The sequence below is a fragment of the Portunus trituberculatus genome, chromosome 45, assembly GCF_017591435.1.
Source record: "Portunus trituberculatus isolate SZX2019 chromosome 45, ASM1759143v1, whole genome shotgun sequence".
In the NCBI taxonomy this organism is placed as follows: domain Eukaryota; kingdom Metazoa; phylum Arthropoda; class Malacostraca; order Decapoda; family Portunidae; genus Portunus; species Portunus trituberculatus.
Genome location: NC_059299.1, coordinates 14,022,280 through 14,046,935, shown reverse-complemented (window position 1 = coordinate 14,046,935; position 24,656 = coordinate 14,022,280). Strand labels below are relative to the sequence as shown.

Here is a 24,656-nt window from a genome sequence, read left to right as displayed (position 1 = left end):
CAGGGCTGCATGCAAGCCTCCGGGAGCTCCTGCAGCAGCAAGCTCAGGCTGAACACGTCCACAGAGGCAAACACAGGCCGCCGCGCCCTCACCTTCGGCGTCATCCATGGCCACTCAGCTTCGATCCCTTCCTTGCCGTTTCCAGGCTGAAAGTCCGCCTCCCCCGACACGTCCTGAGCGACACCCCCACCCCAGGTCGATGACGTGTAGCACGGGGCGGTGTACGCCACCCGAGACTGTCATGATAGCCTTCAGGTCATTGTGCACCTCCCCCAAAACGGCTGCACACCTGGCCCAGGGAGCGCAGCACGCCCTGCACGGAGCACTGCATCAGGAACTTGTCGTACGGCTCGCCGACAAACTCTTGAATGATGGCGAGGGGCTGGGAGCCCAGGGCCAGGGGGCGCGGCACCCCTGCCTCCGACCCCGGCCCCAAACAGTTCCAGGATAAGCCGCGCCTCCCTCATCATCGACAGCAGTGCTCCTTCATGGTGGAATTCCTTCCTGACGACGCGCCCTGCACCCTCCCCCACAGCAGGAGCCGCGCGCATGCAGTACTGCCGCGGCCCAGGGAGGAGATGGCCGGCGTCTAGGGCGCGCATCTCCTCCTTAAGGAAGGGGATGCGGCGGCACAGGAAGTCAAGGTCTCCTTCCCAGGCCTCTAGCTCTTGCCACAGGCGCCTCCACATCCTGAAGACGGTGGGCAGGGCTCCCACCAGGCACAGCACGGTCTGCAGGGCAGCATGCATCCAGGCCCGCACCTCGCCCTGCAGGGATTCGTGCCACGCCAGCAGCAGCAGCATCAACCAGCCCCAGGGCACCATAATTGAGGGCCCCTTGAGGCAACACTTCCCCCTGGGACCTTTAGGGTGACACTTCAATTTGGACCTTTCCATGGCCCACAGTAGCGCCATGCCTTCCTACAGGAAGCCTGGTGGCACCTGCGCTTCAGTGCCAGTGCCGACAGGGGAACCAGTGTCTTTTCCTGCCAAGGATGCATCGCCTTCTGCTTCCAGAGGTAGAGATACATCCTCCAGAGACGCATCCTCCAGGGACACGTCCTCCAGGAAAAGCATATCCTCCTGGCGAGGTACTTCCATAGGGTGGGTTACGTCCTCCACAAGCACGTCTTCCAGGACAGTCACATCCTCCAGAGACACATACTCCAGCAGGAGAGGCCCTGTGCTGCCCGCTCCGGGAGTCGTGCCCGCGCTGGCAAGAGCATCACTGCCCGCACCTGAAAGGGGGGTAGGGTAGGACAGCGCTCCGCCCAGGCCCTTGCTCTCCGCGCCTGGCGGGGGCTTGGGAAGACCAGCGCCCAGCTCAGAACATTGCTCTCCGCTCCTGGCGTGGGGCTCAGGCAGGGCAGCGCCCCGTCCAGAGCTTTGCTCACCGCGCCAGGTGGGGTGCTCGGGTATAGGGCAGTATCTTCCCTGCGCTAGGTGGGGGGCTCGGGCAGGGTGGAGCCTCGCTCAATGTGTGCAGTGGCGCGTCTGGCTCCTTCACGCCTCATGTCAAGCGCACGCCCTCGCCACAGCGTGAGGTGGGCATGCTCGGCGTGCAGGGTGAGCAGCAGGTCTGCCAGCGTGCCTTACTTGGTTTTTCTCACGCCGCGGCTCGTTCAGACCCGCTCCTTGAGGGGCGCCTCTGGAGACAGCCTCGCCAGCCCTTGAGGTCCAGCCTCTGGTGTCCAGTGACATTCCACCATATTCCCCTGACGCCGTTTGCCGCCACCTGTCAGCTGGGAAAGCGAAGACTGCCACCCGGCGCCCCCTCGCAAGGCACCAGCAGCTCCCAGTGCTGAGCAGGGCGCGGCGCACCCCGAGCTTGGGCGAGGCCGCACTTCATGGTTGTATATCGGTTAATGCGGTGAGCATGTCTTTATCCTTGAGAGAGAGAGAGAGAGAGAGAGAGAGAGAGAGAGAGAGAGAGAGAGAGATTCTTGTAATGGAGTTTATAATGTTAACACATGATGGAGCCAGTCACTCTGAACGAAGTAGGATGTGAATATCAACATTGGCACAGCGAGGGTTCCACGTGAGCTGATGTATATAAATGATAATAATAACAGTAATGATAGTAATAATAATGATAATGATAATAATGACAATAATAATAATACAACAGCAACAACAACAACAAGATCAAGAACAAGAATAAGAACAAAAACAAGAGGAACAAGAATAGTAAAAATGATGATATTAGATAAGTAATTAGAATGATCATAGCTGACCAAAAAACTCACTCCTCAACAGCTGTGTATTAACCAGAAAATTATACGGTAGTTTCCATCCTGTGTGAGAAACACTGAATGAGATCAAAGAAACTCTGCATAGAGATGGCATGTCTCTGCACAATGACATCTTTGTGTTGTATCTCAAAGGAGCCAGACTTAGGGCCTCTCCTTCCTTCGTAATAAGTATGCCCGTGTCCATTATTCTAGATGTAATCCCTTTCATAATCAGAATTTAATCAGTAATCGTCTTTTTTTTTATACCATGTGGGCTTTTCACGGGAATTTATGGGCTGAAGGAGGTATACTTTTTTGGGTACCTCCTACCTCAAAGCCCACCCGCTAGGAAAGCACGCATGGTTCCACTGCACCATTCCAAATACTCCCTTCTGAGACTCCTCCTTGAAATTACATCTGCACATCTGGAGAGCACAAGCTGTGATGGATACCGAACTAAAACCAACAACATTAAAGAGACTTAATTATGTTTGCTCCTTGTTTAGGGGCAGCTACTAGGTCGGCATGTTCCCACCTTCTCCTTTGTTGCCTACTTTTACTACAATAAATCCATCTCTCTCTCTCTCTCTCTCTCTCTCTCTCTCTCTCTCTCTCTCTCTGTTCACCGTGCTTATCTTTCCATCCTCCGCCTTCACACAGCCATTCGGACTCATCCACATCCCTAGATATCTTTATTCACGAATCTGTTGCATTTCATTTTCTCCTAGTCTCTAAGTTGAATTTCTCCCATCCACTGACCTATTCACAGTCATATATATTACCTTGCTTTTCTCACTGCTAAATCTCACTCCAAAGCGTCTTTCTTACCCATCTACAACATCCAACAAACTTTGTGGCTCTTCTGCCGATTCACTTACAACTGCAACATCATCTACATAAAAGAGCACACATATATTTTTTTTCTATCTTAACTCTGCATTCCTTCTTTCCATTCTGGCAGCATATTATAGTTATCTTGATCTTGATCTTGATGTTACAGGTGACGCAGGAATGACTTCTGCGTCAGGCCTTTGTATCGGCAGCGCCTGTAAGGAAAATACGAAAAAAACACAAACAACAAGGAGGACAATCATCATCTTTCACACCACTAGTTCCTGCATCTAGCACGCCACATTCTCTCCAGGAACTCTTTTACAGCCTCAATCATCCTTCCATTCGTCTCCCCACAGAGTCCCAGCAGCACCACCATCCATTCCCTTCCTGTCATCTCCACTCTGTCATGCCCCAGCTCCTCAGCACCACTTGCATCATGTCATACCTGTCTCTGGCATACTTCACACACTCCAGCACCACATGCTCCACCGTCTCATCCTCCCCCATGTCACACATCTGGCACACTTTGCTGCGGGACTCAGACCATCTATAATTCCTTGCATTCACATCCATGCACTGTGCCCTAGCTCGGAAGAGAAGATCCCCACCCAGGCTTCCATCATACCACTTTTCATACATTGGGGCCTCTTTCTCTCTATACCATTCCAAGGTACTCTTTTGCTCAATCCTATTCTTCCAGTCACTCAGTCCCACACCTTTTACTACTCTGTCTATCTCACTCCTCCACTTCCTTACACCCCATTCTCTACCCTCTCCATTTCTAACTATCATACTCCAGTCATTCTCTTAGTGCCTTCCTTCTACCTGCTGAAAAGCCCAACTAGCTATTAGGCCACTCTTCACCACCATCCTGACACACTTTTTTCCCCACTTGCTACTCCTGACATTCCACAGAAACACTTTTCTCACTATTCTAGCATCGTTCATTCGCTTTAACCTAGCCTTATACCTTAGGGTCGCTTTTACATACCTTTCTCTAAAAGTGCTCCAACCCATGTCTCCCCTAAGGGAGTTAGTCCTCAACCCGTTCTTTATGATAGGTTCCTATATTTGCAACAGGTGTTATTTTGTTTATTTATCTATTTATTTTTTTAATCACTTGTTTTAGGCCCTATTTTTTCTTCTATTTTAGTAAGAAAATATGTGTAATATTCATCAGCTATGTTATATATTTGTTTGAATACGAATATATTAGGTGTTTTCAATTCAAGTATTGGTCACGTAATTGTAACTTTTATACTTTTAAATGTTAATTATAGAAAATAAAGATGTTTTGCGATTGTATATATCTTAAACTTAATATTATATTCATTTAAATGTAAAATAGATATAATTTAAAGTTTCATTTATGATTTGCATTAAGACACGCCAGTTCGCAATACGGATTTAAGTCACAGACGGAAACAGCGAATTTTGCCGCCAAATCTGAGGCCTTGCCGTGGAGGAGGACAGGAGAGGAGGACACTTAGCACCTTCTGCGCCCCTGCTGGAGAGGATGGTGGCTGTAGCTGAGAACTGCACGATCCCCGAAGATGTGTGGAAGAAGTGAGTACTATAATCAGGGACAAATGAGATCGCTAACTCAAAACAATTGCATCATTGGTATTCACCTTTCCTACCCTGACCCCTGTCGACCTGACCTCATCTCCCTTAGTTAGCCTGAATCTACACTGACCTAGCTAGAAAAGTCCACGCCAGTACAACAACAAAGCTTGCCAATGGTGCCTGCTTGCGTGCTTCACTTATCTGTATTCATTTATTTTGATATGACAGCTGTTTTCGTCGTAAGACAGGAAGGAACAAGATATTTATATTGGGGATTTATTTTTCACCCCAATAACCAATTTTATTAGTTTGTTGGTTTTTATCGGTAAAACAAGAGAACAATTATGTATGTAAACCAAACCAACCTGATGGTCAAACTTATGTAGGACACTAACGACAGTGTCCTGTGGGAACCACAGCAGCAGGCAGGCCGTTTTTTTTTTTTTTTTTTTTTTTTTTTTTTTTAGGGGGGTGTGAAGAAAAAGGTGGGCTAGCTAGAGAGAAAGTAAGAGAGAGATGGTCTGTGGGCTAACCCACAGTGCTATTTTTATTATAATTTAGCACTGTGGTTAAGCCGTGGGCCGCAGCAATGGTTGTGAGGTAGGAGTAGCACAGCACCTCTCTGCTGCAACATCCATTGTATGCAGTGGTGTTTGTTATCATGTCTAGCCTTTGTTCAACCTACAAAATTTTGCACAGGGTTGAAGAGCTTCAGGCAGAATACAAGGAGGAGGAGATCACTCTGAAGGGCTATGTGAAACGGCTGCGGTCCCTGCTTGACTCTCATCTCATGGAAACACACCGTCAAGACATTGCTCAACTAGATAAGGGACTCAAAGATGCTGAATTTACTGAGGTGAGATATTCATGTCTATTGATAATGCATACTGTTGTTACTGCTTTTCCTAGAATGATTTGGTTCATTCTTGATATACTGACAGTCTTTAGAAATCTGACACTTGTATTAGAGTTTATTCTGAAAACATCCAAACATTATAATGTAAATTTCATTGATAGTTTTATTTTTATAATATTGATATTCCTGTATTCAGAGTTTTAGTAGCTATGTACTGTTTAGTTAATGGTGCTTTTGAAAATAGGAAGTTATTGTCAGATAAAGCCCAACAGGAATTTTGTTTCTTAAAATTAATTTTGCTAACATCCTCTCTGAACAGGGCACATACTTCAAGAAGTTGGAGAAATTGCTGGAATCAAATTTGAAATTAGCAGCAAATAATGACAAAGTCACAGGAAACAAGAATAAGTCACAAAACAGCGTTGCCTCAGGAAAACAAAAACTTTCTATGTTTGCCTACAAAGAGAACAGCAAGAATGGTAGCAATGCCAGTACAGATATAGGAATGGTAATGTTACCAGTACAGGTAAAGCTAGAGGAGATATGTGAAAGCAATGGTCACCAAAACAATGAGAAGATGAATGGTCAAGAAAGTAATAGAGATATGAAAGAATATGAAAGGAATGGTCAAAAGATTAAGGAAGAGATAAATACAGATGTGGAGGAACATGAAGATAATGAAGAAGAGATGAAAGAATGTGAAAGCAATGGTCAAGAATTTAAGGAAGAGACAAATATAGATGAGGAAGAACATGAAAACAATGGTCAGGAAAATAATGAAGAAGAAATGACAGAATGTGAAAGTAATGGAGAAAAACCAATTGAAACCAATAGCACAATGACAGAAGAGGAGAAAGAAATGGACACAGAAGATGCTGCTCCCTCATCACCACCACCACAAAAGAAGCAGACAAAAGGTGAGTGCAACCTGTCATCCTTTTACCACACCACATACACATTCCATCCTGTGTACTCAACTCCTGTTCCTATGACATCCTATGAATTCATTTAATGGAGGTTTCAAGACACTTATCCTGTTCCTTTGGCTAACTCTCTTAGACCTGCACAGGGACTGGCATCTTAGTAGGCTATTCTGTTCATTGGTATTTGTTGCCCTCGGCCAGATTGCCTCTCTTAAATCAAAAAGAGAAAATTGTGTTATTAGGACTGATAGAGAGAGAAACTTTTCTGCCCCTGCCGTGTCTTGCTGGATGAACAGTACAGGAGAAAACAGCTCCTTTCTCCTTTCTGGAACCCTTTGTGAAGTTCTTAGGTACAAATCATGATGCTGGAGAAATAGAAGCATTTGGCTGTTCACTTTATTTCAAGTGTTGGGCAACTAAAGTTATGTCAGTATTGTGATCAGTACTGGGAAACTGACAAACTGTACTGTATGATGCCAAGGCAATCAGAAGCCAAGAGATTGGAATCAATGGTAATGTTTTCTGTTATAGTACATAGAAGGTTGCAAATATTGTGTATAAATACATCTTCAAAACTTTTCTTCCATTACTTGGTGATGGTATATTGACAGGATTGCCTTGACAGGTCGAACAGCGCGCCGAAGGCAGCCTCAGGCTGGGCAGAGATCCATAACAGATTTATTCTCACCATCATCCAAGCAGAGGACTGAGAAGAATGAAGAGAAAGAAGAGGAAGACACAGACAAAGTTCATGAACCTGATGAGAAGAGGCAAAAACTTGAGGAAGATACAAAGGAACCTGCAAAAGACACTACACCAAGGTAAAGAATCAGTTATCATTATATTAGGTTGAGTTTTTTTGGTCTCATTAGAGTAACAGAAGTGCAAAGAAAGATTATTACAATCATGTTCATCCTGAATTATGCAAAGTAATTAAATTGTTTAAGGTGAGAGTCACTGTCCATACTTACACACAGCTGATCACGGCAGTATGATCCATGCATTTATTTTGCAATGTTTTACTGTTCCATTATTCAAGTATGGGCCAACTTAAGGATGATTGACAAACACCATTCCAACAGAGAGAAGCCTGAGTCACAGAAGTGGATTGTCAACCGATGTGAGATATGTCGACAGCACCTCTCCAGTCCAGACCTGTTGCTGTACCCTGGCCATCCTGAGGGCTCTGTGGAGGAGTTCATTGCCCTCACAGACCAAAGACTCTCTCTTTTCACTGGCAATGAAGAATTTATTCATGAGTATGATGAGAGACCACAACATAAGATCACAGAGTTCAAGTGAGTTTTGTATTCAGCTTTTGTGTGCACACATTGGAGCCTGTACTCATAGAAGCAGAGAGTTTGAAGATATTGCATTTCATTTCTGTGGAAAATCATGATTTACAAAGTTATAATGCTAGAGACAAACTCATATTGCCTTTTGAATACATTTCCTAATGCAGATTTCACATTTGTTAAAATTCTCAAAAATGCTGAAATTGCTCTGACTGTCATCTAAGTCCTATTGCCTTCTCAGTGTGTATGACACGGAGGGTCACCTTTGCCCATTTGATGGCGGTCTTATAGAGCGCAATGTTCTGCTGTATTTCTCTGGCTTCCTCAAACCCATCTATGAGGAAGATCCGAGTGCAGAGGGTGGCATTGCCACTAAGGACATCGGCCCCATCAATGAGTGGTGGATATCTGGTTTTGATGGTGGTAAGGTATGGTACATTTGACTAATGAAATATATTGTTGGAGTAATATTGTTTTTGCTGAACACAGGCTGCTTCAGAATGTAGTATATTTTGTGTTATTTTACTTATCTCTTTCACAATAATTTTGAAAGCATTTCCTATTCAGTAATGGCTATGTTCTCTTTAATACACATGCTAACTCAATGCTTACTTAATTTCTTTTTATATTTTTTACCATTTCTTCCCTTTGTTCCTCTGTCTTTTCTAACCAAGTCATGGCTTGTTTCTTGCAATATATAATTGTTTTTCATTACTTAATATGACCCCAGCTTGAGTATTCAGATATTTTTTGTATCCTTGTCCCCTTTATCTTTCATCTTTGTTATTCTTTTTGGTAACCGGAATCAGGAAATAAATGTTAAACATCTTTTTTCTTGCAACTTTGATGTTTTTTGCTGGCACATGTCCCTTCAGGAACACCTAAGTATAAAGAGCTCATAAAGTAAATTTTCAGGTGAGAAGGCTTTGATTGGCTTCTCTACTTCATATGCTGAGTACATCCTGATGTCAGCTAGTGAGATGTATTCTCCTTTTGTGGAGGCTGTGAAAGAAAAAATATATCTCAGTAAGCTGGTGATAGAGTTCTTGCTGAATGATGCTCATGCATCCTATGAAGACTTGTTGAACAAGCTGGAGACAGCAGTGCCCCCCAGTGGCCTGCGGACCATAACAGAAGACTCCTTGTTGAGACATGCACAGTTTGTGTGTGACCAGGTAAGACCATTAGTGATGTGTCACTCTCTGTATCATTTACTTTCCCAGTGATATTTTCATTGCTCCTGCACAAAATTTATTTACCACTGCATATATCATAGAAAGTCTTTGAAGAGTGTAGTGGTGGTAAAGAAACTCACTGTCTCTGTAGCAATGATCTCAGCAGCATGGCACTTATGTCTTGCTTTGTAGGAAGTCCCATTTAAAAGGGAGGGAAATCTTGTGAATATGAAGAGTGCTTTTCTCTTGTTTCATGGGATATGATGACCCAATAAATTGTATAGGTAAAGTATAGTAGGTAACGGTTGGAGAACTTTTTTTTTTTTTTTATGAATTTATTGATTTGATTTTGTTATTTTTATTCTTATTATTAATTATTTTTGTTTTTTTTTATTTATTTTATTTATTTATTAATTTATTATTTATTTATTTATTTTATTTATTTTATTTTTTTTGCTTGGCTAATGTTAAATGAAATCGGTTTGATATATATTATTCAACATGATTTTTTTTTTTTTTTTTATGTTAAAGGAACTGACTTTGTATTTAAAAATAATTTAGGTTGTCATAATTACATTTATTAACAACAAAAGACCTTGCTTTGACTTTTATTGATTTTGACATTTTTTGCAAGAGATGGTAGTGACATATTGGTTCTTGACTTGCTGCAGGATCAGTGCACTTAGTACGGGATATGTACATTGGATACTTTTCCTGTGCAGTTGTCTCTCATACCAGAATGTGTCCTCACTACAGTAATTTGTGAAAATTAGCAGAAAGTGTGCCCGCAAACACTCTTTTTGCAATGGACCTTTCAATTTTTCTTCAGGTTCACAACTTCGACTTGGCTGGAGAGGAGAATGAGGACATGCTCATCACTGCACCATGTATCCGGGACCTCATCAGACTAGCAGGCATCACTCTGGGCAAGCGTCGTGCACTGAGGCGTGTTGGTCCCAAGGTCAAGGTTGTTAAGACACCCAAGTGGACCAAGGCAACCACAACTCCACTTGTCAGAAACATGTTTGAGTCTTTCTTCCCTGAGCAGATAGACACTGACAAAGAATTTGGTCCCACCAGAAGAACGCGCTGTGGGGTGTGTGATGCTTGTCAGAGGAATGATTGTGGGCAGTGTAAGCATTGCAAAGACATGGTCAAGTTTGGAGGCTCCGGCAGATCCAAGCAGTGTTGCATCGATCGCCGGTGTCCCAACATGGTGGTAGCTGAGGCAGACGACGATGACAATGAGGAGCTGGTAGGCATTCCACTGGAAGACGGCACTGCCAAGCCAAAACTTCACCGCATCCGAAGACACACCCACCACGTTGCCTGGAGTGGAAAACCAACCATCACTGAGGGGAAGAGGACCTACTATAACTGTGTCCTGATCAACGAGGAGGAGTATTTTGTGAATGACTGTGTGATGGTGGAGCCTGATGACCCCCAGACCCCAGTGTACATTGCCCGCATCAACCACATGTGGGAGGATGGCATGGGCAAGAAGCACTTCCACGCGGATTGGTTCTGCCGAGGGACTGACACAATGCTGGGAGAGACGGCTGATCCACTGGAACTGTTTCTCATCAATGACTGTGAAGACACGCTTATTGATGCTATCATGAAAAAGGTAAAGACTGGATTGCCTGGATCCCTTCTAACACACTCACTCACTCACTCACTCACTCACTCACTCATTCATTCATTCATTCATTCATTCATTCATTCATTCATTCATTCATTCATTCATTCACTCACTCACTCACTCACTCACTCACTCACTCACTCACTCACTCACTCTCTCTCTCTCTCTCTCTCTCTCTCTCTCTCTCTCTCTCTCTCTCTCTCTCTGTGTGTGTGTGTGTGTATTTTATTTATGAATGTAGGTGCAAGCAAGAGTTTACAGAATGTTGTATATTATATTTTATTTTAATCACACATTAGTTTTGCTTCTTACTTTTATGTGTGAGAAATCTTTACATTGATTTGTATGGATAGGCTAAAGAAATGAAATGTGGATGGCGGTGAAGGTAGCATTGTGGTACAGTTTGCGGGAACTCTGCAGGTCACGGTACAGTATGTTGGTCCACCGCCAAACTGGAAGATGCTTGGTGGTATCCCAGAGAAAGATGAAGATTACCCTGTCAAGGAGAAGGATGGCACCACCTACTGGTACAAGATGATGTACACGCCTGAGTATGGGCGCTTTGAAGACATTCCTGAAGATTATAACACAAAGGTAAGAAACATTTGTTTAAACAGCATTTGTGTGGTCAGTATCTTGGAGAAACACCTTCTTGAGGGAATGACAGCTTTTGTTTTACTACTAAATATTCATTGCATCTCTGAATCTTTTTCTGCATTCCCAAAAGGTAAAAGTGTGAAGATGATGGTGTATGTGATTGTATGGATGGAATTAGATCACGTATTGACATACTATGTTATGTGATTGAACATGATCTAGCATTCAAAGAAAGTTATTTGTCAGATTTGTCTTCAAATATGAACACTCAATAATGAAACAATGCAAGTACTTTAAAAGAGATTTTTACTCCATATTTTTTTATATATTGAATCCAATCACTTCAGGTCACAGGTGAACAGAAAAGTCACAGGTACTGTTCCTCATGTGCTAATCTTGAAAAAGCTGAAAAGAGAGAGCTGTGTGTGCTGGGCAAGAAACTTGAGGAGTCCACTCAGTCACAAGTAAGGATCAGATTTTGTTGAGTCTGTTGGTATAATAAAACTAAGGATTTGAATTGAGAAAACTTTCTTCCTGACTTACTCCTAAATTCTGTTGTTCCCTACAGAACAGGTATGCATCAGTCACATACTTGGATGATGACTTTGCCATGGCAGATTGTGTGTTTGTGAACCCAGATGCTTTCCACTTTCAGGTAATATTAACTATTCACTTAAAATCTTTATCTTGAGAATTGATCTATATGTCTGAGATTATCTTCAGCCATCTTTCTTTTATAGCATGGATCTCATGATCTGTGGCAACTGACTTCATGTGGGTGAATACCATTAAAATTTGTTCATTTAAAAGTTATATGTATAATTTGCAGATTAAACCTGCTCCTGCCCCAGAGAAGGAAGAGAGGATGAAAAATGTGGATGAAGAAATGTATCCAGAGTATTACAGGAAGTCTTCAGACCACATCAAAGGATCTAATGAAATGACACCTGAACCCTTCAGAATTGCAAGAATCCTGTACATCACAAGCAGGAGTACAGGTGAGGGATTGGAGCTTTGTGTGTTGCTGCAATATTTTCCTAGAGTCAGCAGATTGAATGATTAGGGATTAATGTTAGCTGTGTTTGTGTGTGTATAACCTGAGTGAGTATGTCCATGACAGAGTCAGCCCAGAGTCCCAGTGATGTGTCGGTGAGAGTGGCCAAATTTTACCGTCCAGAGAACACTCACAGAGGTGCTGTAGCCTCCCATCAGGCAGATATGAACCGCCTCTACTGGAGTGAAGAAGGTAAAGCTCCGTTTTGTTTTTGCCTTCTTTAAATGCAATGAAACATACATCTATTCTTTTCTGTTAGCTCATAGACTGACATAAGTTCACAGGTGCAGGAATGTAGTGGAAGACAAGCATGTTTGTTGCAAGGTGTCCACTTAACAGATGAATCAAATATGGAAAGACTGCAGGTGAACAAATTCAATCTTAAGATTTTGTGCTTTAGCAAGATTCTCTATCTTTCCATCAATGACAACTTGAGTCAGAGTGATCTGTTATTATTTGGACACAAAATGTGATAAGTTGATTTTCTGACACCATCATATTAGGAGACCACTTTGCTGTTGTCATTCCAAGAAAATTTCATTAAGCATGAAGTCATTACAAATGTTGAATTTTCTCTGGTATCATCTCTTCTGTGTTGCAGAGACCTGGATAACCTTCAGAGATATCACTGGGAAGTGTTTCGTGACTTTTCAAGATAATCTGTTTGACAAAACCAACGATGATCTCATGAAGGAACTGCCGCATCATTTCTATTTTGCCGAGGCTTATGATGCGTCACGGAAAGCCTTTGTAGAGCCCCCTCTCAAGGCACAGAACATGGGCAGACTGGGAAAAGTAAGCTTGGAAGACTATTTGACATTTAATTGCTTTGAAAATAGTATATTTCATTATTTCATAATACATTATTCATGCTCTTCTCACTATAATATCTTGCAGTTGGATATTTAATCATGTATTTGTTGTTTTATTAACACTTTTGACAAAGCAGTTATCTTTTTAATAATTGTAAGGAACTGTTATCAAAAGCATTTAAGTTGCTTTTACATAGCAACATCCATGTCAGCATGTGCCTGTACTCCTTTGATTCTGAATGTCATCTTTTTTTTTTTTTTTTTTTTTTTTTTGTGGTAGGGCAAGGGAAAAGGAAAGAAAAAAGGCAAGGGCAAGTGCTTCCCTGATGACAATGAGGAAGCCAATTTCCAAGGTTTCAAGGAGAGCCCAGAGGTGAAGCACAAGCTGCGCACGATGGATGTTTTTGCCGGTGTGGGAGGTAAGCAAGTGTGGACAGAGTAACCAACACTTGTACCCAAACCTCACTTTGTTTCTTGTCTCATGGTTTGACTGTTCTCTTTGTTGTTGATATCTTGTTGTTCTGTATTGTAGCTTCATATTGCTATTAGGCTGGAAAATATGCTGCACTTGCTCCTGTTAAAAGAAACATTGGAAATAGAAATTCATAATTATTGTTATGGTAGTACCTCATTTTGCATTTCCCTGGATTCCCATGCTTTCTTCATTCCATAAGTAAAGTCAATTTTCAGTTGGATATATTTCAGTAGATGCAAGTTGCTAAACAAAGTGTTATGTATTTATTTATTTCATAATGCAATTTTGATACATTTTACTTTACCCCTTGGTTTATCTGCATGGTATGAGAAAAATTGCTCCTTATTTATTTATTTTATTTATTTATTTTTTTTTTTTGTTACCTTGTTTTGTTTTTTCTCAGGATATTATGGTTATGGTCTTTGGTGTAAGTGACAGATAGTAACCCCAGATATTTGTGATGACTCAAACCTGTGTAATGATTCTCAGGTCTGTCTGAGGGATTCCACCAGGCTGGGGTGAGTGAGTCAAAGTGGGCAATTGAGGCATTTGAGCCAGCAGCCTTGGCCTACAGACTCAACTTTCCCAGTGCAACAGTGTTCACCGATGACTGTAATGGCTTACTGAGACTGGTCATGGATGTGAGTACTACACTTATTCTTTTTGTGTACTTTAGAGTTAAGACTAAAATTTGTCTGTACTCTTTAGTTAGTTCAGTGTGCTTTGCTATAGGTGAGGGATGCTGAAGGTTAATGGTCTTTGTAGGGCAACAACATGAACCACAAGGGCCAGCGTCTGCCTCAGAAAGGTGATGTTGAGATGCTGTGTGGAGGTCCCCCATGCCAAGGATTCTCAGGAATGAACAGATTCAACAGTCGGCAATATTCTCTATTCAAGGTCAGTAATGAAGTAGAAGAGGTTAATGTGATGAAGTACAGGTAACAAGAAGCCCTTTTCCAGCTTTTCTCTCTCTCTCTCTCTCTCTCTCTCTCTCTCTCTCTCTCTCTCTCTCTCTCTCTCTCTCTCTCTCTCTCTCTCTCTCTCTCTCTCTCTCTCTCTCCCTCATATTTATTTATAATTACTCAGTTACTCTCATGATTTGACTGTCAAAATTGGGATGTGTCCTAAAGGATATGTTTTTTTTAGGGCCGATACCGATACCGATTATTATTAGTGAAGGAAGTCGATAACCAATATTTGCAGCTGATATTCACTTGCAGTATATATATATATATATATATATATATATATATATATATATATATATATATATATATATATATATATATATATATATCTGTGTGTGTGTGTAAATGTTTTATTTCTCTTATAAATTTATTAACACGAGAGAATAGAGGGAAAGAGCAGGAGGTGGGGGGGGATGCAGCATTGGAGACATCTTCATAAGTTACTCCTGAAAACATTTGTATGAAATTGCTCGCTACCAACAAATGGCAGCACCGCTGCTGTCCTCCAGACTTTAAACCACACCACAACTTCCTCCTTGTCTGTTCATTGTTCTCCACAGTGTGTGTAAGCACTGTGCATGCACAGCTTTCACTGCTGCTGATTGGCTCTTACCATGTCCCTGCTTGTAACTAATCAGATGGGGTTGTGGATGGGACAATGCTGGAGACAGAGTAGTGACAGCAGACAGAGAGGTGCAGCTGCATCAGAGCAAAAAAAAAAAAAAAAAAAAGTTTTAAATTTCTCGTATCGAATAAAAAAAAAAAAAACTGATGCTGATATGCGTCAAAATATATTGGTGCTGATAATCGGTCCGGCCGATAATCTGTCGATCCCTAATGTGGCCTCAAGAGCAAAGTTTCTTCAGTGTCAAGGAAATAGGGTACTATAAGTGAAAGTAAAAGAATAGATGCTTGTGGCCTTCAAGTATTTATGAAGTGTTGGGGTTCAGATGTGCAATGAAAGACGCACTGGGTAGATTGAGTTGGAACACTAGGATGCACTGCCATAAACTCGCATAATTTTTGTGAGATTTCCACTGAAAAGTCAAAATATTATCAAAGTGTGTATAGAAAAAATAATTCAAGAAAATAATTTGAAAGACTTTTCATAACCAAAGATTTCAGGAATATCTGTGTATGGGAAGAGAAAGGTTTGCTATACTTGAGCTTTTAGTCTAATGCTGTATTGTTTTATATTCCAGAATTCTTTAGTGGCCTCTTATCTATCGTACTGCGATTACTACCGTCCACGATTCTTTCTGCTTGAAAATGTACGCAACTTTGTGTCATACAAGTGTGGCCTGGTGCTGAAACTAACCCTGCGAGTGCTGGTCAAGCTGGGCTATCAGTGTACCTTTGGCATCCTTCAGGCAGGAAACTATGGCGTTTCACAGACTCGTAGAAGGTACGTTACATGTTGTACTTGTAATGTATCATGTTATCCATCCCTTATTGGGATGAGAATTAAAGTTAAGTAAGTATGCACTACTTTATTGCCATTCTTTTCAGGGCAATCATCTTAGCAGCTGCTCCAGGAGAAAAATTGCCCAAGTATCCAGAATCTACTCATGCCTTCTCCCGAAGGTCAAGCAATTTGTCTGTTGTGATTGATGGCAAGAAGGTATGAAATTGAAATGCAGACCTGATCTTTTATTTGATCTAACTAAAAGCTAAACTCTTCAACTACTCATTAATCACTTTGAACTGTTTAGTTGTTATTTGTAATTAGAAATGGTTGAAAGACAAGGCTGCTAGGAAATGTATTGTTATATCATATTTGAAAACTTTGAATGTAGTTAATGAACATTACTTGTAAGTCATATGTTGTGTTTTTTTAGTATGTAACCAACTGCCAGTGGACAGAGTCTGCCCCATTGCGTACAGTAACAGTGCGAGACACCATGTCAGACCTGCCAGAGATACCCAATGGCCACCGCAAGGAAGAAATGAGCTATGGAGCCGAGCCTGTCTCTCACCTCCAGCGCTTGGTGAGCCCCATAGAATGTTTTGTCATTTGCAAATACTCATCAGTTACTTACAATATAAAAATCATTAGTAGTTAAGACATCATTTTTCTGACAATTTTGTAATATGAATGTTTGTTTAAAATGAATCATTTGTAGTTTCTTTTCAATACATCTGATACCCATTAATGACTCCTTCACCTGTGACCCATAGATTCGTGGCAACCAGTACCAGCCAATCTTGAGAGACCACATTTGCAAGGAGATGGCTCCATTGGTGGCTGCTCGTATTGAGCACATCCCTACAGCGCCAGGTTCAGACTGGCGAGACTTGCCGAACATTGTGGTCACCTTGTCTGATGGAAAGGAAACCAAGAAACTGTAAGTCATGATCCATTCCACCAGCATCCTACAGTACAATGAATAGTGTAAGGAATAGATATGGAGTATCTATTGGTCATCAGTTGTTAGTATCTGGTATTCTTATGTTTCATAGAATACATATCAGACAAAATATCATAATTCTAAAACAGATATAACATTTGGTGAATGAATGGATGCTGCTCACATTCACACTGATTTTCTAAGAAGCATTATTTTGTCCCTGACAATAAGCAAGACAGGGCTTCAAACGGAGCAATGTGTGGTGTTATATAACATTTGGTGAATGAATGGATATTCTCACAAATAAATTGATTTTCCAGCTTGTATCTTCACCCTGACAAGAAGCAAGGCAAGTCCTCAAAAGGAGCAATGCGTGGCGTGTGCCCCTGTGCTGCTGGGCGTGCATGCCACCCAATGGACCGACAGTACAACACCCTCATCCCCTGGTGTCTGCCACACACAGGCAATCGCCACAATCACTGGGCTGGTCTTTACGGGAGACTGGAGTGGGATGGATTCTTCTCCACCACTGTCACTAACCCTGAACCTATGGGCAAGCAGGTATGACAACCCACATATTTATTATTGCACCAATCTGACATCCCCTAAAGCAGGGACAGCTACATAACAGTTTGTCCAAACTGCTTGGGGGTAGGACTGGGTTGATCTTCAGTATTTTCCTAATTTCTAAAATATTTATTGGCACAGCTTGAGTGAACTCAAAAAAAGGTTTGCTTTGTATCTACAATGTATACCTCTAACAAGAAAATGATGATCACAAATGATGCAGCACAAATCACTTGTTACATAAGGTTTAAATCTTTGAATCACTGATCACAGCATCAGTGACGTCACTGCAAAAAAAAACTTAATGTTTTGCATTCTTGCCCAGCATACTGTGTTTAGAATTTTGGAGTTTGAATAAATGGTTATGTATTTGTATATGATTTTTTGTCCATTCTGTTAAATGTATAGATAATGAGGTTTCTGTGCTTCCTGCAGGGCCGAGTGTTGCACCCAGAACAGACACGGGTGGTCAGTGTTCGGGAGTGTGCTCGTTCCCAGGGCTTTCCAGACACATTCCGCTTCTTTGGAACCATCTTGGAGAAACACAGACAGGTATGTCCCACATCTTTCAGCCACTGCCTCAAGCTATTTTGAGTTTGTCTCTTTGTTTTTCTCATATTTGAGCCTTGCATGCTATACTTAATTGCAAATCTTTGGAAATATAAACTCCTACCTGAAAATAAGATCATCCAAGCCAAGGGACACAGCATTAAAAGCATTTCAGCACCCTTGATGTTACTATGGAGTCTAAATATAGCTTGCTCTGCACTTTTTATGAGAAGCTAGCCTCTGTAGAAGAGAAGTAAAATGTGTGTTGTATATTAAACTCTGAGAATGAGAGCTTGGTTCACCAACGCAACTTGTTTTGTTCTATAAAATAAAAAGAAAGCTTTTTGTTTTAATAGCCCCACTCCTCTGACCAACTGTCTTCTACATCTTTGTCATTACAGTGTTGAATCCCTTACTATCTTTTAGTACTATTTTCATGATGACTACTTTTCTAATCTTGTTAACTGTATCCCTCTAATCATCCCTCATCTTTGTGTATGCAATGGAACCAGTTCATGAATGGCCCTGTACACTAACAAATTGGTTTACAAAACAAATTTCGCCTTGGTCCAGGAATGAAAATTTGGTACACAGAGATGCTGTCCCTGGCATTGCACAGAGCATCAGTTATTCTTGTGGTACCATACTGTAAACTATTTCTTGTAGTGCTGTGCTGTTGTTTTGCTTTCTACATTAGATTGGCCCATGAAAGTGAAATGGGTTAGTGATAAAGGTATTAAGAATATGAAGCCTTAGCATATTGCAATAGAAATAAAGAATTCTAGACCATCAAAGGATCTTGAAAATACTACTACTTTTTAATCCTCACAAAGAGAAACTTAAAATAAGAACTTTATTATAAGTGTGGAACACTAGAAAAAAATATTTTCAAGATGCTTTGCTGGTATGATAGGTATCAGGAATCACAAGATTCTGCGAGATGTTTGTTTGTGCTGCCATATTTGTTATCACAGGGATCACAACACTGAGGCACCTCATCTCCAACAGGACAGCTAGTGATGCATGTTAAATATCATTAGGAAGATCTGTGTATGCCGTCTTGCTGTCAGTTAGATGCCATTACTATAACAACAACGATTCTATTTATTCCAGCTAAAAGGTACACAAAAGTGTTTGATAGAAGATAGTTGGTTTAGGAACCACAGGGTGTGCAACCCTTTGGTCCAGTAATAGATTAATCTATTTTACATGGATTCATATAGGGAAAATGGTTTTAGTTCAAGTATTTCGGTTCATGAATGGCCCTTAGGAAATAATTCAATTTGTAAACTGAGGTTTCACTGCACTTTGCATTAGATGGTAGTATTGATTTAGGTTCTTAGTTACATTGCTTCATATTAGCTTGGGAAATTATAAAATACAACCTTCATGTAGCTTGTACCTTTAATTTTATTTTATGGTATAACCTTTCATGTTTGGATTGGTAGTGTCATTCACTTGCAGTGCAGGAATATTCTTTCTCAGTTATTGTCTCCCATACTCTTTTCCAACTGTCTTCAAAAATTGCCTTTTTTCATTGAGATATTATGTAACATTTCTTGTCTTTTAGCTTTAAGTAATTACAGTATGTATGTGCATCACTACAGATAAGAATCCAAAGCTGATTATATATTCCTTTATTTTCCACTTCCAGGTTGGTAATGCTGTGCCGCCTCCAATGGCCCGTGCTTTAGGATTGGAAATAAAAAAATGTATACTTCAAAGAGAATATGAAATGGAGAAGTCATAAGAGAACAGTAAAGGTTGGCAACTGATTTTAGTACAACACTTGTTTTTATTTTGTAGAAAGATTTTATGCTTTATTTTGCTTTTAATACATTTTATAGATGTCATTTAATTATTACTATTTTAAGTGATAGAGATATTGTAAGTAAATATTTTTGTAAAAAGTTTTCAAAACTACATACTGTGGAATTTTTCGGTATGATAGTAATAGTAGTTTTTTTATAAAATGCCTCAGACTTTGCTCTTGTGCAACATTTATAATACTATTAGTTATAGGCAAAATATATTTCATGAACCTAGTCATTTTTCCTTTTGATTTACCAATATTCCTTAGTAGAATAGGAAATGATAGACCATAACTCAAGAAATTATTTTTACCTATCAAAAAATTACTTTTTTTTTTTTTTTCCCTTCACTTTGTTGTTGACATACAGATATTTGGATGATTCATGTGTGTGTGTCTATATATATATATATATATATATATATATATATATATATATATATATATATATATATATATATATATATATATATATGTGTCAAGCTCACTAGCAAAAGTATGCCTTTTACAACAAGGCACTTTTGTGCAATTAATACTCAAAGAAATTTAATTTTTTGATTAATCCTGAACTTCTGGGAGTATATCACTGTATCCCTAGTGTTTGATTATTCCTGTCCATCAAACACATGTACTTATTGCTTATGCTTTCAGCCTCTGCTTACATTGTAGGTGAGTGAATGACTAGCTTGAGCAATGAGTGGTGTTAAAAGTTTACAGATGGATGGTAAGTCATTTGCAGCACTCAACAGTACATGTAGATGGTGTGGTATTTGAGATTGATCACCACAAAAACACTGTAATCTCACTATCTGTTAAGTGAACTTCTTAGTGTTCTGCCAAATATAAAAAAAGATTGTCTGAAACTCACTCCTATGCTGCCATTTATTTATTACAAGAAGCTACAATAAAAAAATAGTTATTTCACAAATAAATACTGCAGCATACTACACATCAATAAACCCTGACGGTTATAATTGTACATCGGTTTACATTGTATTGTTATTGTCATTCGTTTCCTTATGTGAAACTGATTTCACAAGATAAAGTAAACACTAGGAGAGACCACCAAAGAATGGGAAGTCAATTAACATATAGTATTGCTACTCAACTTAGTCATTGTATACTCCCCTTCATATGTGACAAGTTACAGTATCAAAAAGAATCTGAAGCTTTATAAATCATACATTATAAACATCTTAGAAATGAGGGACAAAAGACATCCATTGTGATTATTTATAATCAGGTATTCATGGCCCTAGATTTTAATTATATATACATTACTTATGAATTATGACTTCTCAACCATCATGAGTTACAAATTATTCCTTTGATAAGTGGGGACTAATAAAACACTGGATAAGTTGACAGTATTATGTACACTTGGAAAAAAAATACATGAATAACTTCTTCATAAACTTTTAATTAGCAAACTAAACTGAATACAAAGCACTTATCAGCTAGGTTTGTCGATCACTGACGCTGAAGGTGCTCTCCTGGCTTGAAGTGGTTTGCTAAACTTATGGTCCAGTCATCCACAACGCCCTTAGTAAACTCTCGAATAAACCTGTGGTAAACAATGACAAAACTTTTAATTTGCAGACTAAATTAAATACAATCTACTTATCAGCATACCTCAAAATGAAAGCACCATTTAAATATTTTCTTATTATTAGTATCCACTGAATCCTTTGTTATTCTCAAGATATTAAGCTCTAAATTATTTGTGACATAAAAGAGAGAATGTAAACCACTAAGCTGTGATCAGTGTCAATGGTCAAAATAAATAAGGACAAGGGTAGGTTTAGAATGAAAACAGAAGAATTCTGACTAACTTCAGTGCAAGACTGATGAATGTATTTAATGTAAAAGGCAAAAAGTCTAAAATACAAGGAATGAATTACACATAGTAATGGTGGTGATGTGTAGCATCTCAAGATTATTTGGTTTCCTGGGAGTAATGGGTAATGTAAGATATCCAAAAGATACAAGAGGAAAGTAAGATACTGTAAGTGGAATTGAACAATTCTATTAAATAGATATACAAACTATCAGTATATGAAGAGAGAAAAATAGAAAAGATACTGTATGTGGAAGAAAATAATTTTATTAAAGGGAAGATAGGGAAGTAAAGATGAATGCATATGAATCAAGTATACAATACACAGGAGAAAATGAGTAATTTACTATGACTACTACACTTGAGATGCTTACACCAGGGACATCAGATTGGGTAAATAGACAGACCAGACACAATACAGAAGAGCAATGCATCTTACCTATAATTAGCAATGGATATGCGCTCATGATTATCATAGACTGCCCTTAGACCACCTTCACTAGCTGAGGGGGAGTTCACATATTCCTGGAAACCTCGAAATATGTGGTAGCACATGGTAATCTCCACAAAAATACGCTCGTGAGTAGTACCTGAAAATTATAATTACTCAATATGAGTATGATAAGAAGTTTATAAATTTTTCAGTTTGCATTTCAGTCTTAAATATTAAATTAAATCATATTCAACTCCAATCAAATAATACATAATCTTCAGACTGGAGGGTAAATGTTTACTTTTAGACCCATATCACATTGGGAGATGAGTTTTCTGGTAGATTTTGGTGATCTGAATAAATTTCTTGTTTCCGTCAAATCAGCGTTTTTATTTTTGTATCTTTAAGAAACTGGTTAACAAGTTTTGGTTTTTTTTTTTTTTTTTTTTTTTTTTTTTTTTTCCTCCTAAGATAGGGCCTAGAGCTGAAATAAAGCCAAAAACTAGCTCTTACCACCAAAACAAATAGGAAGCTGCAATACTGCTGCTGCTGTTGTAATTGCTGACATGATCTTGATCTTGTTCCTGTTGCTCACATGATAATGTAATGTAACTAAGCCTGAAGTAATGTAACCTGATTGGATTGGTTCACTCTGGGGCAGGACATAAGAATTTGAAATAGCTAAAGGCATAATAAATTTCGGAGGCATTTATATGTAGTTGAAGATGCTCAGATTAAAGGATTCTATCTGATGAGAGAAGAAAGAATTGCTGATGTTTCAAAAGTTAAAGTAAGATAACACCTGACAAGAGTAGGTGTGGGTTAGGAAATAGTTTCATTATGAAGAGTCAGGAGTAAATCACTGTATGGTGTTGGGCCTTGCTGTGGAACTATGTAACCTTTAGCTTTGCTATCCTCCATGACCTAGATTTGTAGAGGAACTGATGCAACACCTTACTCATGTTACTAATATTCCTGACTGTTTTGGAGATACACCCAGTATTAAGGAGGCAGTGGCGTAGTGGATAAGGTGGTGAGCGTGAAATCAGGCAGACGTCCATGCATAAGTTCGAATCCCACCACATACTGCTGTGAAATTTTGCCATTTGTTGAGTGGCTTAAAGTTACCTACATGTCACCATTATACCTAAGTTCTCGGTGGTTACACCAAAGATGCACTTGGGTGGTGATATGGGCCCTAATATGGGTACCACTATGAATAAAATTGCCTGTGGCACTAATGGGCAGAAGCTTAACAGCACTTCCACATATACTCTTCAAGTATACCTACAGGCACTATAGGCCATAACATAATAAAAATAAATAAATAAAAAATCTTGACCTTTTCCTAACCTCATAATCTTTCTAAATATGTTGTTACCCTATCTTCTCCAATCAGTCTCATCTGTATTTTTTTCCTATCATACTAATCCTTTCTCAGGTGGGAGGTGCCTCTGCCAGTTGGGAGGGACCTGAGGGTATGATAATTTTCTTAGAATGACTACAGCTGTGTCAAAGACCCATTTCTGTGTGCTGATCATGTAACAGAGGTGGTAGCATCTGGCATGGAGTCATACATTCCTCACTCTTTCTCTTGTCCTAAGCCTTCCAAACTTTGATTTAACACAATCTGTTCTTGTGCTATACATGACAGAAAGATGGCCCACAAAAGGTATGTGAGCCTTCTATTACCTGAATCTTAAGTGCTTTATATTTCTGCACAGAATCATACCAAGTCTGTTCTCCAACTAAACAAAACCTCCTTCATTAATAAAGAGTATCAAACTCTTTCAAGATCTAACTCCCCTGGACTGACTAGAAAAAGACCATGCATGCCTCCCTTGTTCCCAGCCTACCATGTGCTCTGCCATTAACTACACATTGGTGAGTGTTATGCAAGTTTCATATTTGATTAACATGAAATAATGCTCTTTATGCTATTTTCTCTTAGATTCCTTTATTGACAATTTTGTAACATAGTAGAGATTTGTTGCCTTGAGTATCATATTTTTGATACAGTATGACTTGCCTTAAAAATTTGCATTTGTCTATGGTTCATTACACAAACTACTTATTGTCCTTTATACTTAACTTCATTGGTAAATATCATTCCAATTTGATAGGGGAATGAGAAAAATATGTCTTCCTTCTCAACAGCCAGATCCAGTCTTTGTTTCAAAGAAAAATGGGCAAAATTTTTTTTTATTTCTTCTAAAGATGGTGATGTCACTAAACCTTCAAGAGACTCAAAGTTGCCCTTTGAAAGCTCTTGAGATACGTACACCAGAGCCTGCAATTACAAGTAATTTTACAAGTATTCAAAATTAAAGGATAATAATTAAAGATTATAAGTAGCTTTACAAAATATAGGTACAAAATATTATATTTATATAATTCCTGATTCTGCAGAAACATGTATCAGTGAGTGTTTTTTCATATACTAATCCAATACCAACCTGAATAGCTCCTTTTTTAAAAGATGTCATTTCAAACTCTTGATCTAAATAGCGGTGAATCAAGAGGTTGGCAAATATCCAGTTCCGGATAGAATGCCACAGGCTCGGCCACACCACCCAGGGGAATTCCATCAGCTGTGGTGAAACTTTTTGTGGTTGTGGTTTCTCTTGTTCAATACTTCTGCTGACCCTTCCTGATCTGAAAAACACCTTACTAATGTAATGTCAG

At 39.7% G+C, this 24,656-nt stretch overlaps 2 protein-coding genes across 2 annotated transcripts in view; one reads left to right on the top strand and one right to left on the bottom strand.

Moving 5' to 3' along the window:
• Positions 1-4,448: 4,448 nt before the first annotated feature.
• On the top strand, positions 4,449-19,937 carry LOC123519520 (DNA (cytosine-5)-methyltransferase 1-like). Its single transcript, XM_045280880.1, has 24 exons — positions 4,449-4,630; positions 5,330-5,486; positions 5,806-6,403; positions 7,035-7,230; positions 7,492-7,707; positions 7,946-8,127; positions 8,620-8,879; positions 9,709-10,506; positions 10,942-11,115; positions 11,466-11,582; positions 11,687-11,773; positions 11,948-12,116; positions 12,239-12,364; positions 12,774-12,967; positions 13,265-13,403; positions 13,949-14,100; positions 14,225-14,356; positions 15,630-15,832; positions 15,937-16,048; positions 16,266-16,415; positions 16,606-16,772; positions 17,096-17,336; positions 17,778-17,894; positions 19,546-19,937. Exons 1-24 carry the CDS (start codon positions 4,581-4,583, stop codon positions 19,639-19,641), a joined length of 4,833 nt encoding a protein of 1,610 aa, XP_045136815.1. The 5' UTR covers positions 4,449-4,580; the 3' UTR covers positions 19,642-19,937.
• Positions 19,938-21,101: 1,164 nt separating this feature from the next.
• LOC123519404 (m-AAA protease-interacting protein 1, mitochondrial-like) overlaps positions 21,102-24,656 on the bottom strand; it is a 13,154-nt gene continuing 9,599 nt past the window's right edge. The window contains exons 2-5 of the mRNA XM_045280684.1: positions 24,428-24,641; positions 24,063-24,261; positions 21,978-22,128; positions 21,102-21,265 (exon numbers count right to left, since the gene is read on the bottom strand). Of these exons, the coding sequence (XP_045136619.1) occupies positions 21,172-21,265; positions 21,978-22,128; positions 24,063-24,261; positions 24,428-24,641 (658 nt within the window). The 3' untranslated portion in view covers positions 21,102-21,171. The remainder of the gene's footprint in view (positions 21,266-21,977; positions 22,129-24,062; positions 24,262-24,427; positions 24,642-24,656) is intronic.

Coding starts and splice junctions, on each gene's coding strand:
- LOC123519520 (XM_045280880.1), top strand. CDS start 4,581: ATGGTGGCTGTAGCTGAGAACTGCACGATCCCCGAAGATGTGTGGAAG. Junction 14,101..14,224: donor TACTGAGACTGGTCATGGAT/GTGAGTACTACA, acceptor TGGTCTTTGTAG/GGCAACAACATGAACCACAA. Junction 17,337..17,777: donor CTGAACCTATGGGCAAGCAG/GTATGACAACCC, acceptor TGCTTCCTGCAG/GGCCGAGTGTTGCACCCAGA.